Consider the following 15,725-nt stretch of genomic DNA (forward strand, 5'->3'; position numbering starts at 1 on the left):
GATGCACCGGGTATGATATCCCTTATTAGATATTGAGTGATGACTCTGAGGAGGGTTTTGATGAGTCCCAGGATTGATGTTTACATAATCTTATGTTTGAGGTGGAAGCTGAGACATGCGAGGAGATTGATATTGTGGGGGCTTCCATTTCTTCGGATGAGGAGTTGTGTATGAGTGATCTTGTGCTGGGAAATTCTGATTCAGCTTCCTATCACAATGCGGTTAGTGAGACAAAGAGATTGCATATGAGTCAAGCATTACAAAGACATTTGTGACTAGTCAACTGAAAGCAAGTGATAGTGACATTTCTTTAGCTCTTGGGCATTGTGATGTTGTCCGTCAAATGCTAGCTACATCTAGTTGGGGTGCTCCTATGTCTGGTGAGCGCGGTGATAGTACTCTTTCTCTAGCAGAGATTCATGCGCTTCAAGAGGTTGTCAAGATCTTGAAGCATAATTACTCGCAACTAGTTGCTGACCGAGATTACCTTCTGGAGTGGGGTAGCACTTGTCATGAGACACTGCTAGAGAAAGAGGTGGTGGAGCTCACCCAAGAGCTTGAGGTGATTGTTGACTCTCTTCAATGTACTCAATGGGCTCTTCAAGAGTCACAATCATGATTGGATGAGGTGACCATGGAGTTGGAGCATGTTCAGATCACACCAGCCCCAGATCCAGTTCAATTGCATATTGTGGTTGGTGGTGAATTTGCTCCTACGGTTGGGGATGATGGACGTGATGATGTGGCCGACACATCCGTTTAGGATATGGATGTAGTAGGTACAGATGAGATGAGAGTATCAGGAGAGTTGGGCTATCATGTTGATTTGCTTCCTTCTGCTAGAAGCAAATCTATTTCTTCATCTCATATAACTGATAGCATTGGACAGTTGGTGGTGCCACATTTTCAGAGGGATCAATTGTGGGTCGTGGGGGAGTAAGTTGATGCTTCCACATATAATTTCTATTGTACCTCATGAGTCATTCATGGAGTATTTGCTTGAGAGCTCGGATTTGCAGGAGGATTCATACAGGGTATCTGAAGGTAATCTCATTCGAGGCTCTCATGCTATATGACATTTGGTGGGGAAGATTGTAGAGACCTTGGCTACAATGCTTAGCAATAGGGATTTTGAGGTTGAGTTTGCTATGAGGATTGCCCACAATCCTAGCAGACCAATATTTCAGAATCAGAGATTGAAGCCATCTTCTGATTCCCAATTCGATGATGATGAGCCCTTGACAGAGATTGGGAGTTTTTATTGACACTGTGAGGAGTGCTCATCATTTTTCTTTTGACCCAAAGGTAGAGGACACAATTTCAACTCGATGTAGGTTGGCTGAGTTTCATACCATCCATTATGGGGCGGGTTAACTCCATCTTTTGCAGATGGGATTGAGAGCTGCTTGCAATGTCTACACACCTCAGACATTTTGGCAGAGGTTGGAGTTGGTGTTAATGATTCAGGTATCTGTGGTTGTTACCATCTCTACAATGCAGTTGGGTGTGATTATTAGTTTGATGGGAACTCAGGTGTAGACAGAGTTGGTATTTCAGTTGCATTGAATTCCGATGGGTTGTTGCCTTCATCAGCACCTCGGTTCAGTTTTCAGATGATTCTAATGTTGATGTCCGTTATTTGGGTGTTTGTGCTACAAGAGTTGCTTGTACACAGCAGGGATGGTACATAGTTCTACCTTTGGGATCCAGGTGGATTGTGTGTTCATTTTGCTCCAAGATTGCTTGGGGACAAGCAATCTTAGAGAGGGAGGACAAGCAATCTTAGGGAGGGAGGACTGTAATCTCCCCGTTTTTGGCCAATCTATGTGGTTGATAGAGTTAGCTCATCATAGCGATCCTCGTAAGCTGACAGGGCGTTTTGGGGGTCTCAGTTAAAGATTTACTATTTTTAGTAGTTGTTATTCTTAGTAGTGCAAGGGGTGGCTTGGCAGTTGGTTGTCACCTACGGTTAATCATGCTAATAATTGCCTGAGCTCTTATTTATTTATTATTCATTGAGTTGCATAATTATAATAATGTTTATATTATTATAATAATAACTTTTTAGTGATATTTCTAGAAAGCAAGTTGGAAAGTTTCTAGTGTTGAGTTAATTTGGGAAACTTCTACATTTTCTGAAGTGGAGTTTTATGGAAACTTTTATCAACGAAAGCTTATAAATGGGAGCTCATTTTATTGGTAAAGATACGCTTGAATGCATATTTCCTTTTTGTTGTGTTTGTGGCTTTTCCTGATTTCTGACTTGTGAGCCCTTGCTGAAGTATAAGGGTCTCGACTGAGAAGTTCTTGGCAATTGTGCTGTAGTATACAATTGGCCAACTTTCTCCCACTGTATCTTTGGTATCAAGGGAGAAGAATAATCTTGAATTGTATGTCTTCTTACTCATTTCATCTGGCTAGTGTTTGAAGAAATTCTGAGTTCTTATTTGACATTTGTGCTGAGGTAAACATCTGTCACAATCTCCTGCTGTGATTACTGTGGTGAAGGGAGATAGTCATTGAAGAGAATTGGCTGCCATAGAAGTACGGCACTTAGCATTCAAAGGGGAGACTGTTTGTGAATATTGCTGGCAGCGTTTTGTGCCTTGGACACACATGTGGTTTGTGTCCAGATGGGAACCACATATCATCATAAATTTGTATTGGGTGTTACCTGCAGCCTATTATCCTCCATTCTGTGACACGTGTGCAACCCACATCTGCAGACTATACAGTAGACATCATCCCTGCTGCCACCTATTGACCATTGAGGACGTAATAAGAGACTTCAGTGTTGGACATGAACCTAGGTGATACTTGGAAGCTGTATACTAACAGACATTTGCTGCATACTGGATGTCACTCCCCATTGGCAGGTCTGGCTGTTATACTCCAGAAAATCGGGTTTTTCATTAATTCAGATTTGGACTTTCAGAATAGGATAAGTGTTAAAAAATCCTATCTTTTCATTAATTAATAGTATTCAATGCTATTCTGAGCTTCCTTGCAGCTCATACCAGGAGCATTTGAAAATTGCAATCAGGTTCTTGGCTGTTGAAGATTATTGTAATTTTGTAAGATGTTAAAATTGTTATTTCAACTTTAGCTAATAAAGTGTGGAGAATTTTGGGAGTGTATTATTTTGCAACATTGTTCCGTGTCTTTCATTTATTTCGGAAACATAATCTCAAAGTATATATCAGAAAATTATCAAAAATATAAAAATCAGTTTGTGCACCAGTATTACAGTTTGGGTCTAGTTGGGGTTTTTACAGGATTCTTTGGTTCGTGCAAGTTGCCTCAAAGTTTTATCATCACTGATGTTTTATATTACATGTTATCTTGAAATGTAGAATTCTCAAGTTGGTTTGATCAGCTTGCAGAACCATATTTATCTTCTTGCTGAAACTTTAAATGGCACAGCCTGTCAAAATACAGACCAACAATTCAGGCATATTGATTCTGAATTCTTTGCTGATTGTGTATTCTGTGGTACTGCCACAATAGAAGAAAAGTCATGAGGATAATTCTAATGTGCTAGGTGACTTCCAACTCCAGGCCTGAACATATATGTGCTATCAAGTATGAAGCTATTTTTTCTATCATTTATAAGCTGCAATATTTTATCATTCAAGTTCATAGGTAATTTTCACAAATAAACAAGAGTATTATGCTGCAAGCAGGATAAAATATAAGAAAGCATTTCATACAACTGCCATCTATTCATTCTTTTTTCCAATGAAAAACTGCTTTAGAAATAGATAAGACATACCTGTGCTAATGAGAATATCTTCTCCAAGTCACGTGCAAAACTTCGAATGTCTACATTATCACTGGTAGCACCCATTTGAACTAGGGAAGCAGCCATTGCTTCAAACTGTCCATTCCCAATAGATGTTAAGAAAGTCTCCATTGCAGTCCATGTCCTTGGAGAGATACGGCCTACAATGCCTGTATAGACAACAATTTTGGGCAGAATTTTCAAGTAAGACTTCCATTCTAGTGGACTGCACCTTCTATAAATGGCAAAGTAACTACCAAAAAAACTAAAAAACAGTTTATATTTTATATTTTTGAATCAGTTTTATGCAGTTGCAACACTTATGTGGGATATCAGCAATTGTATGATTTAAGGTCTTTGATTCGTAGCCTCAGCATCTTAATGAGGTACAATATGCATGAGAATATAACTTTCTTTGTAGTTATGTGACCACAAAGAACAAAGTGCATTGTTGTATCAATGAACATTTTCCTATTTAGTTCATGCAAGGAGTCCTCATCATATAACTTATTTCACAAAGAAATTTTTTAAAAAGTAGCAAATTGTCAAATAAGTACAAATTTCACTTTTGCACTTTGCCCTATGTAATTTGCTTTGTTGCATTCTGTTCTCAGGAATATTCCTATGATAAGCTTTATGGCATTCGTTATGACTTTCAAGTTGCCTAGATAAAGTAAAATAAACACAAAATAAAATATTTCTTGAAAAAAGCAACATTGAATTTCTATGCAAGATCTGATACTTTAGGCTAAATAGTATTTATGAAGATTGCCCATACAGGCCAAAAAGGTGCAAAATTAGTAGTTCCAAAATCTGTGCTAGATATCAAGATTATATGACAACAACTGTTATCCCTAAAGCTTGGTCACTTCAATCATTGTAGGCTGCAGCTTGTCATGTCCCAAAACTTTAATGTAATAATTACATTAAATTAATTAATTAATTGGTCCCAGAATTTAAATAATATAATAAAAAGACCTTTAATTAGTTACTTTAATTAATTAATATGGGGCCCAAGTTAATAATATTTGTATTTGTGGTTCCAATTGATTTAGTATATCTCAGACCCATTTATATTGTTCCGTAGGTGTTTCTGTTGGGCTATCTTTGTAAACCCTCAGGAATTCCTCCGAAGGGTATTTAAGCATTGCATTTAGGTAGTAGTTGTCATGCAAATTGGATTAGTTCATTGTACTGTGAATTCCTGTTGGAGTTCTAGATTGTTTGTCATTTCGAAAGTGAAAGATCTTCCCTATTTGGCTATTTAGGTTTCAATGGGATTCAAGTTTTCAACCCTCACCCTAATCTGTCTGTATACTACACGGCTTGGATTTGGCGAATCAGAGCATTGATCTTGTTTGCTAATATCATTGAGTTACATTCTGTTTGTGGTAATCCAATTACTCTGATCATATTCAATATTAATAATATCTTTGAGCTGACTCTGTGTGTTTACTATGTGCAGCTAAGCCCCTGCTCCCAGTCCGTACGACCTCTCTTCATTTTCCTTATTCCCTCCACACCAAACCTTACATCACTTTCACCCTATACTGTATGACATTCACACCTCCTTGCCACACATTGTACGGTCAAATCTATTGCCACCGAACATTACCCACTTGACCACCATACAGACATCCTTCTATCCACTCGTAGATCTCCAACATCTCACCGTACGGCCTCTTGTTCTAACCATATGTCATCCAACTTGGCCTTGCACCATAGACCTCTTGTTTTGTCCATACGTCATCCAACTTGGCCTTCCACATGACTGACCGTACGACATCCTACTCGAACCGTATAGCTTCCCACTCAGACCATACAACCTCTAAAATTGTTCCATCATTTGAAATTTTTTGTTATTGATAGGAAAATTACTTACACAGAGAAGACATAGGGGAATGAGAACATTGTAGTGGTATTAGAGAAATTGCCTTCGGGCCGAGATCCCCTTCGAGAAGTCATTTCCTTCGGGTTGAGATCCCCTTCGGTACGAAATCCCATTCAGACCGAGATTTCCTTCAGATCGAGATTGCCTCCGAACAGAGATCACCTTTCGGCCGAGATTGCCTTTGGGCTGAGATCGCCTTCAGGCCGAGTTCATCTTCGGGACATTACAGTGGTTTTAGAGATGGTGATCTTTTGAGCCTACTCAAGTGAGAGACTTTTGTATTTGGATCACACTATCGCACCGAAGAGCGATGGAGAGTAGTGGTCGAAGGCACTACAAAAGATTGGCAAAGAGTGCAGTGAGGGTGTTGATCTTCCATTATAGATATAATAGAAATATGTTTGTGTAAGGTGAACCAATTACCTTCAAGATTTATACAAAGAATCCTCTCGCTGATTAAGGATGCCTTAAGTCAACCCAGGCTTTTGAGACACCATGACAAGGAAAAAAGGTTGGGAATTACAGCATGTCTTAGTGAAGTCTTGAGAATTTCGGCTCCTAAAGCACCACATGATGATAACACCATGATAGAGATATTGCATTTGATAGTTGACAGCTCTCAGAGTCTCTTGATGATTTTAGTAGTGACCCTTTTGGTAGGAGATCTACAATATTGGAGAGTTGTGCAAATGTCAAAGTAACCTCCTCTTAAATCTCGAATTGCAAAATTTGGTCCATGATATGTTTCGTCACTTCCTAGTCACCATCAAGGCAAACCATGATAGTAAGATTTCAATTGCTATGGAGAGTCTTATGATTTTGTCCATTGAAGAGATGGATGCAATATCCCAACTCATCACATCTATGTTATGGATTGTTCGTAATCTAGAATGTATCCCCTCTATAGCAGCATATAGATTGGTCACTAATGTTTTCAAGCATTGTGAAGAAAAACTATTATCTCATTTGAACAAGTGGGAGAAAAAGGATGACAATGATAAGGGTGATGAATTACATGAGAATGAAGGCGTGATTATAGGGCTGCTCTAAGAGGATTTGTTAAATCTTTCCACTACACCAACATGGGGAGAACACCTAAAAAATGAATATGTTACTCGTATGGATCTTGTGAAGACATGGACGGATCAAGTTTTTCCCATCACCGAAGTTGTGCCCGAAGTTGTGCTCGTCACCGAGGCTCTATTTGTCGTGGAGGTTCTATTAGTTGTCAAGGTTGTGGCCACCATAGAAGCTATGTCTGTTGTTGAGGCTCAATATGTCATCGAGGTTGTATTCATCCCCAGGGCTGTGTCCATCACCAAGGTCATGTTTATTGCCAAGGCTGTGTGTCTATCACCGAAGCTATGTCCATCATCGTGGTCATGTCCACTGCCAAGGTTGTATGTTTGTCACTATGGTTGTATCTGTCACCATAGTCATGTTCATTGTCGTCTCCGTCATTGTGTCTGTCACCATGGTTGTGTTTGTTTTCACCACCGTCACCGCGCCCGTCGTTGTCACCATCACCATGTCTGTCATCATCATTGTATTCACTGTCATCACCGCTACCGTGTCTATTGCTCAGTCCATCATCGTGTCCGTCACCGTCATTGTGTCTGTCACAGTCATTGTGTTTGTCACCATCGTTGTGTCCGTCATCGATGCCGAGTCTATGTCCGTCATCAAGTTTGTGTTTGTCACCGTAGTTGTGCCCGTCGTCGTCATCGTGGTTGTCTCTGTCATCATTGTGTGTCCATCATTGTAGCTACGTCTATCGCCATTGAGACGTTGCTCGTTGTCAAGGCTTTATCCATCATCGAGGCTTCAACCAAGGTTCTGTGTGACACCAAGGTTTTATCTACAACTAAAATTTTGTTTGTCGTTGAGGTATTCTCCATCAAGGCTTTCTCTGTAAAGGCTCCCTTCATCAAGGTACTCATGGTCCAGGTTCCCTTCGTTGAGTTACTCTCCCTCGAGGTTCCCTTTATTGAGGTATCTTCGCTGAGACTCGTGTCATCGCGGCACCCTTCACCAAGGCTTCGATCACAAAGGTACTCATGGACCAGCCCCCCTTTGTTGACATTCTCACCACTGAGGCTCTCTCCATTGATGTTTTGTTCGTTAGGAATATAATAGTGTTCATTGTCGTTGTGTCAGTGGCTAATTTTGTGCTAGCATCGGCGTTTGTGTGTATGACCATACCCAAAGAGATCTTTGAACATAATGACGCGATAGATTTCTTCGATTTACATCATTGGGATCATGTTGAAGGGAACGACAATATTTATATTAGAGTGGCTCAATGAACGCCTAACAAGAGTGCGGTACAAGGGAGGTTTGATAATACTCATCTTGCCTGCATGCTTGATTTGAGATCCTGGTGCTAACAACAAAACCAATGTTGAAGTGAACCCCCATAATGCTCTTAGTGTGTGGGATGAGAGCAAGGCTACTAATCTACAAGAGAGCATGGATAATAAGATGGAGTCACATAAATGGAATCATGAACCTAGAGAATGGGGCGAAGATTGTTTATAGGAACAATTGCTACTGTTGATTGATGATGGAGTTTGTCCTCCAACTGTGCTCAAGGCATGTATAACTGCAATCTTTCCGTGTGAGGGACTTTTGCACGAGAGCAACAGGGCCTGCCTAAGTTGTGTCTTTCCAGAATAGATTGATGAACATGATGACATCGATGTATTTTATGATTGGCATCTTTAGGATCCTAGTGACTCAAGAAACGACAATATTTATATCAGAGTGGCACGATGAAAGTTTGATAGCAATGTGGTAGTGCGGATGATTAATGTCATTTCACTCGTCTCGCCTGCGAATTTGGGTTCCTAGAGCTATTGGCATTTTGTCTAATGACGGATTGCTTGAGGGCAAACAATCTTTGGACAGTGAGGATTTGTCATGTCCCGCAATTTTTATGTAATAATTTAATTTAATTAATTAATTAATTGGTCCTAGAATTTAAATAACATAATAAAAGGACCTTTAATTAGTTACTTTAATTAATAGTATGGGGCCCAAGTTAATAATACTTGTATTTGTGGTTTCGATTGATTTAGTATATCTCATACCAATTTTTATGGTTTTTGTAGGTATTTCCATCGGCTATCTTTGTAAACCCTCGAGAATTCCTCTTAAGGGTTTTTAAGCACGGCATGTAGGTAGTAGTTGTCATGCGATTTGGATTATTTCATTGTACAGCAAATTCCTGTTGGAGTTTTGGATTATTCACCATTTCGGAAGTGAAAGATCTTCCCTATTTGGCTATTTCGGTTTCAATGGGATTCAACCCTCATCCTATTCCGTCTGTGTACTACTTGGCTCGATTTGGCAAATCGGAGCATTGATCTTGTTAGCTAATATCATTGAGTTATATTTTGTTTGTGGTAATCTAGTTACTCTGATCATATTCAATATTAATATTTCTGAGTCAAATCTGTGTGTTTACTGTATGCAACTAATCCCCTTCTCCCAATCCGTACGACCCCTCTTCATTTCCCTTATTCCCTCCACACCAAACCGTACATCACTTCCACCCTATACCATACAACATTCACACCTCCTTGCCACACATCATACAATCAAATATGTTTCCACCGTACATTACCACTTGACGACCGTATAGACATCCTTCTATCCACCCCTAGATCTCCAACATCTCATCATACGGCCTCTTGTTCTGACCATACGTCATCCAACTTGGCCTTGCATCATACGACCTCTTGTTCTGATCGTACGTCATCCAACTTGGCCTTGCACATGACTGATCGTATGACATCCTACTCTAACCATACAACTTCCCACTCAAACCGTACTACCTCTACAATTGTTCCATCATTTGACATTTTTAGCTATTGACAGGAAAATACTTACACAAAGAAATCGTAGGGGAACGAGAACATTACAATGGTATCAGAGAAATTTCCTTCGGATCAAGATCCCCTTCAGGAAGTCATTGCCTTTAGATTGAGATCCCCTTCAGACCGAGATTGCCTTCAAATTGAGATTGCCTCCGGATAGAGATCACATTCGGGCTGAGATCCCGTTCAAGAAGTCAATGCCTTCGGGTTGAGATTCCCTTCAAGTGGAGATCCCCTTCAACCCGAGAGATTGCCTCCGAACACCCTTTGGGACAAATCTGCTTCGGGCAGAGATTACCTTCGAGCCGAGATTGCCTTCAGGCCGAGTTCGCCTTCGAGACATTACACAGCTAGATTGGTAAAGGATACAACAGCTAGGAAATTATCACATGGGTACTCAACACAGGTTAAGTATTTCTTAATAAAACACTTCAACTACCAAAAAGAACAGCAGCCACTTACTTCCAAATGATATATTAATGTGTAGCTTAGAAAAGAAACTGTATAGTTAAAAATGGCAAGAACTAATATAAAATAGTTGGAAATCGCACTAAATTGAGATATATTATGGAACAAACCCACATAACCAAATTAATAGACCCAGTAGAGCTTTGCTGAAAACTTTAACTTTTTTGGCACAGGGTTGGGGGGTTATTCAATAAAACAAACAACTTTAACTTTTTTTTAAACTTATTTAACCACAACTGTGATACTTCAAAATTTAATCATTCACAACAGTAATGCATATACAAGATCTAGCAATTAGAAACACAAGGTGAACATGTGATTTAAATGGAAACCCTTTGTTGGAAACACATGATAAGGGATCTAACAAAGGAGCAAAAAATTGAGAAAGTGTGATCAAACTTAACGTAGAGGACTAATCACAGTCAATTCTAGCAGGAGATGGATCTTAAAGGTGAGCAATACAAGATGACTGTCTATCTTCCACATGAGGCTCGAAGCACCTATTGAGCTTATAGTTGACAAAGTTCTATTCCTAAATTTAATGTCACTCTACAAATAATGTTTTTAAAAAACATTATGTATTTTAATGTTTGATAAATTTTCTGAGTTATAACTGATTTTTTTTTCTCAGGCTTTTGAAGATTCCTGAGTTAGTAGAATTTTTTGGTCAGCTGAGTAATTGCCAAATCTAAGTTTTTCAACAAACCCACCCTTGTGCCCACAATTTACGATGACTACATTTAAATAAGATATAGCTATATATTCATTTATTCACATACCCTAATTTGAATGCCATTCCAGTCACCATATCAGCAGTCATTCACCATATTCACATACCTAAAAGAGATAAGTGTAAGGTTCAGCTGGATGGCCCAAAAAATTTTGAATGTGAGCAATCAAAAACAATTCTCGTGCAATTATATTAATTACAATAATGTCCAACTTATGTGTGCTATTTCACCATAACAGAAAACATTTTGGTCATCGAACATGTATTTTCCTATAAGTTTGTTTAGGAACATCTGATTACTTTCCATTCATATTAATGTAACAATAAAAAGAACTGAAGCTAGGATATATTGGCAAAGGAGAATAGAATTCTATACAAACCAAAGTCAAGAAATCCAATACGCCCATCATTAAGCAACCACAAGTTTCCTGCGTGGACATCCGCATGGAAGGTTTCACAATAAAGTAAACTCCCAAACCTGCAACCAGTTTGGCCAGATATCAGTTGCAATTAAAATTATTGAATTAAGAAGTGTATTACAATTATGAGCTAATTTTATGAATTTGTGTGCTCTGAGCAGAAAAACAGTTTCTTGCAAATTGCGAATTAAACTATCATTTATATGAATTTTTGTTTTCAGGAATAAAACCAACTAAAATTTGACTAATCACCTACTACTTACACAAACTGGCTCACCCCAAAATTATTATGTTTATACAATAATTAGGGAGATAAAAGCAACAAATTTTCAATCTAAACGCATACCATACATTAAGGGCTGTAATTAAGCTTGCTTCTGGACTAGAGACAAGTGATCGTATTGAATCCAAATCTGTGAGAGGAACACCGTATAGTCGTTCCATTGTTAATACTCTTTGGCTACTGCAATGGTAATATACTTTTGGTACGGCTGCCTGCCTTGTGAGGCCTGTAGCTTCTAGGTACCCTCTGAATGATTCGAGATTTGCAGCCTCCTTCAGAAAATCAACCTCTTCCAGCATCGATTCTCTTATATCTCCAACTATACCAACCTAGTAAAACCGAAGACACTTTCACATATAATTCTGTTATCCATGCATCTTTTTTTATGATAAAATCTTATTAGAAAGAACACAATCACTACTCAGTAATCAAAATTGCCAATAGTCATCCATTTCAAAAGCCTCTGAGTTCCATCAAATAAATTATTATTTTTGCATCTTGTGTAAAATGACTTATTAGAAACCAAAATACTAAGAATGTAAGCTATCCATAAACTTGTAGAGAGATTAAAGATTGAGTAAAGGTGTGCGTATGAATGTCTTCTTGACTACAACATCTAGAACCTTTTTTAAAAATCATATTATATATAAGTACACAGGACTCAGGAAACTATCAATTGTATTTCCTGTAACAGGATTCCTTGATACAGAACAAGATCAAAGGTGAAAGTTGAAACAGTTCTAGCATGCAGACACTGAAAACAAAGTTCTCATTATTCAATCTCATTCAGTAACCTCATTTATTTTATTTTATTGATACATGTTCTAATTAACTCCCCTGCTCTCTCACACTTGCAAACTATCTCTGAGCTAAATCACCTTACTAATGGGAAAACATGCTTAATCTACACTTCTTTTATTATGTACCAGTGAGGTGCGACTGATTTGAGGGCTCAGAAATTCTAATATACGTGCACCTAAATACAAGAAATTCAGGTCAGCAATCAGAAAATCTTCAATCCCTGGCTTTAGAACCTTGATTACCACATCCTTGTTAGACCCTCTTAACCTGGCACTGTGGACCTGTACGCAAAAGGTCTGTAATTACAAACTAACATTCAAAACCAAATTGACAAAAACTGATGGTACAAAAACCAAGTATTAATTTTGACATATGGATTACCTGTGCAATTGATGCAGAAGCAATTGGTACTGGATCAATATGTTCATATACATTTTCCAGTGGCTGATTAAGCTCCTTCTGAAGAACAGTTTCAATTTCATGAAAAGGAACTGCAGGGGCCTTGTCAAAGCAGTTCTGAAATTCTTTGACATAATCCTCTGGGAACAGAGTCGGTGTTGAAGCTATAAACTGCCACAAAAGAGAAGATAATTATTAATTAAATATGTATTCACATATATGCTTCTTGATTTAAGAAAAGTCATATATATGTTTCACATTTTATGTGTATTCTTAAATTAATTCATAAGTATGTTTTACACTTTATGTGCTGTGTATTCACATGTATGCTTCTTGACTTGAGTGTATTCATGTGCTATGTGTATTCATATATATGCTTCTTGACTCAAGTGAATTCATCTGTATGCTACATGCCTTATGTGCTATACGTGTACTCATATGTATGCCTCACGACTTATGTGAATTCATGTGTTATATATATTCAGGTCTAGGATTCATGCCTTATGGGTTTCCCAATGTGCGATTCATGACTTGAGTGCATGATCCTCACCTTGCGTGTTTTTTGGAATTCAGACCTTGCACATGTTCATGTGTGTGATCATGCCTTACATGTATTAATAGGTACAGTTTATACTTTAAAGGTTCACTTTATATATCTTCAGTATGTTTTCTCCATATGTGCTCTTACATCTCTGCTTCATAGCTTTGTATATATCTATGCCATTCATGACTTATGTATAGGCTTCAAGCCTTACATATTTATGGGTACTTATGAATATGTTTTGTATCTTTGCATGTGCATGTGATGTTTTCAGCATGAATACTTCATGAGTGTATGTGCCTTCTTGATGCATACACTTTTTGTCTAATATGTTTTCAAACTAATTTATTCTGTTGTCCTGCATTTTGTCACCACAAAATGTAGGTAACAGTACAGAACTTTTTCAAATTAGTTTTGTATTTCTTTAAGCTTATTTCATTATTTAATTGGTTTGTATTTGTTACATCCCAATTTTTGCCCTAAAAATTTAATTGATTATAGCCGTTTTATTTCTTTATGTTCATGTGAAATTGAATTAGTTTATTATAGTAGTTGTTATATCATGTTAGTTATAGTCGTTGCTTCATTCTTCATGTTCATGTGAAATTAAATTAGTTAATTATAGCCGTTGTTATAACATGTCAGATATAGCTGTTGCTTATTCCTTCATGCTCATGTGAAATTGAATTAGTTTATTATAGCCATTGAATCGATTTAATTATCATATGAAATTGAGTTAATTAATTCTAGCTATTGTATTAATTTATTCATGATCATGTGAAATGGAGTCAATTAATTGTAGCCATTGTACATATATGATGAATAAGTCAGTTATTATGATATTGATAAAAATCTTAATGGTCACTTGATGATTTTAATCAACAATTTATAAATCTTAAATTGATGTTTTGGCGAGTATGTTGTTGTGACTGATCACAGGATGAAAACCGGAGAGAGAGGGGAAGCATTGTGAAACGAGGTCATCGGAAGGGGATGGTCATAAGGTTCAATCATCAAAAGCGACAGGTTTGACCTAAACCATCTTCGCAAAGTTACTAGGACTTGGCAATTTATTTTATGGTGGAATTGCATGAGCTATAAGTTTAAAAAAAACAATATAAATATTAAAAATAAACAAAGATTCTTACCTTTAAGAAATTATCAAATAATAATATCATTTTAATATTATTTTATTCTCTCAATTAAGATAATAGATAAATAATTATAAAGTGGCACCATTACATTAAAATCATTAATCCAATTATGCCACCTTACAATTACGTACCTATAAACTTAATCAAGAAAATAAGATAATATTAATTATTTAAATAAACTCTTCATCTTCTTTTCTTCTTAAATTTTCCCTCCTCTTTATTTCTTTCTAGCCGATTGAATAAAAGAAGTCGTATATGATCTTGAAAACGGATGGAAGCCAAAAGGTCTGGTTCGTTTCTTTTTACGAAATCATTGAGCGTAACCCGGCATCATAATTCCCTTGGTGTCCTTTATTATTCCCAGTCTTGCAGGCCATAACACAACCGAAAACCTTCAATCAGTTTACAAAACCCATAGCGGAGGATATAGCAAGTTCTTATAGAGTATACGGCTGAGTTTTTGCTGCAGATTGGAGCACTAATTCCAAAATCCGAGTTGTCATATTCACAAGGCCAAGTCACATAAGACCTCTTTTGTATTTAATCAAAACATTTGCACTTCTTTTTCTTAGTGATAACAAATATGCAATCATCCCAATAAGCCAACCATATGGCAAATATTTTGAATCATCGAACTGTTTATAGAACTAGATGTAAATCCATTATGTCTTATTTCTTGTTATGATATAAGTCATAGAATAAGCTGACCATAGTTGTCTTCTCAAACTTATTATATCCTATTGAAGTTTCATAGTTTAACTTAGCCATGATATTTATTCAAATCAAAAAAACTGCATGATATCCGAATAGGCAACTTCTTGAATTCCTTTTTCTTAAAAGACTTTCTTCTTGGATAGTACATATTATGCAACTTAAATCATAATAAATCAGTGTACCAAGGAATTCACCAGGCTAAAGCCAGAATATGGTGAAGAAGGTACAAGATATATCAGTAAGATAAGTTGATAGCACCGAGGAAATCACCGGCTAGATGGCCTGATTAAGGTGATGAGGTGTAGATGAATCTATAAAGGAAAATACAAAAAAATATCAGCAACCTATATATAAATAATAAAATAATGCATTAGCTCATGCAAGTTCCACTTTTGAAATAGTTGTCAAGTGGTGGAGATCGGTTATAAACCCACATTTGAAATCCTTGGCCAGGGTGGAAATAGGCAGACTTGCCAAAACATTTGATCTTGTTATTGTCCAAACGCTTTAGTTATTCTGTCGGATAACTGTTGGGACATCATCCCACTTAGATACTATGATGGCTGGAATAATGAACATCCCAAGCCTGACCTCGGGGTAGGGAGGGTCATTCTATTAAATTAGAACCTGTGGGGATAAGTAAAAAGTCCGCGGTTCGGAGGTTAA

General features: G+C 37.4%; 1 protein-coding gene across 2 annotated transcripts in view; it reads right to left on the minus strand.

Moving 5' to 3' along the window:
- The window catches only part of LOC149534933 (Protein kinase superfamily protein), a 267,162-nt gene that overhangs the window by 97,284 nt on the left and 154,153 nt on the right, over nt 1–15,725 (minus strand). For both annotated transcript variants that reach the window (XM_089805238.1, XM_089805237.1), the window contains exons 5-9: nt 12,633–12,821; nt 12,377–12,532; nt 11,514–11,779; nt 11,129–11,226; nt 3,773–3,951 (exon numbers count right to left, since the gene is read on the minus strand). In XM_089805238.1, coding sequence (XP_089661364.1) covers nt 3,773–3,951; nt 11,129–11,226; nt 11,514–11,779; nt 12,377–12,532; nt 12,633–12,821 — 888 coding nt within the window. The remainder of the gene's footprint in view (nt 1–3,772; nt 3,952–11,128; nt 11,227–11,513; nt 11,780–12,376; nt 12,533–12,632; nt 12,822–15,725) is intronic.

This window comes from Cupressus sempervirens, chromosome 10 (genome assembly GCF_028749045.1).
Source record: "Cupressus sempervirens isolate cs-2001-9-10 chromosome 10, ASM2874904v1, whole genome shotgun sequence".
Classification (NCBI taxonomy): domain Eukaryota; kingdom Viridiplantae; phylum Streptophyta; class Pinopsida; order Cupressales; family Cupressaceae; genus Cupressus; species Cupressus sempervirens.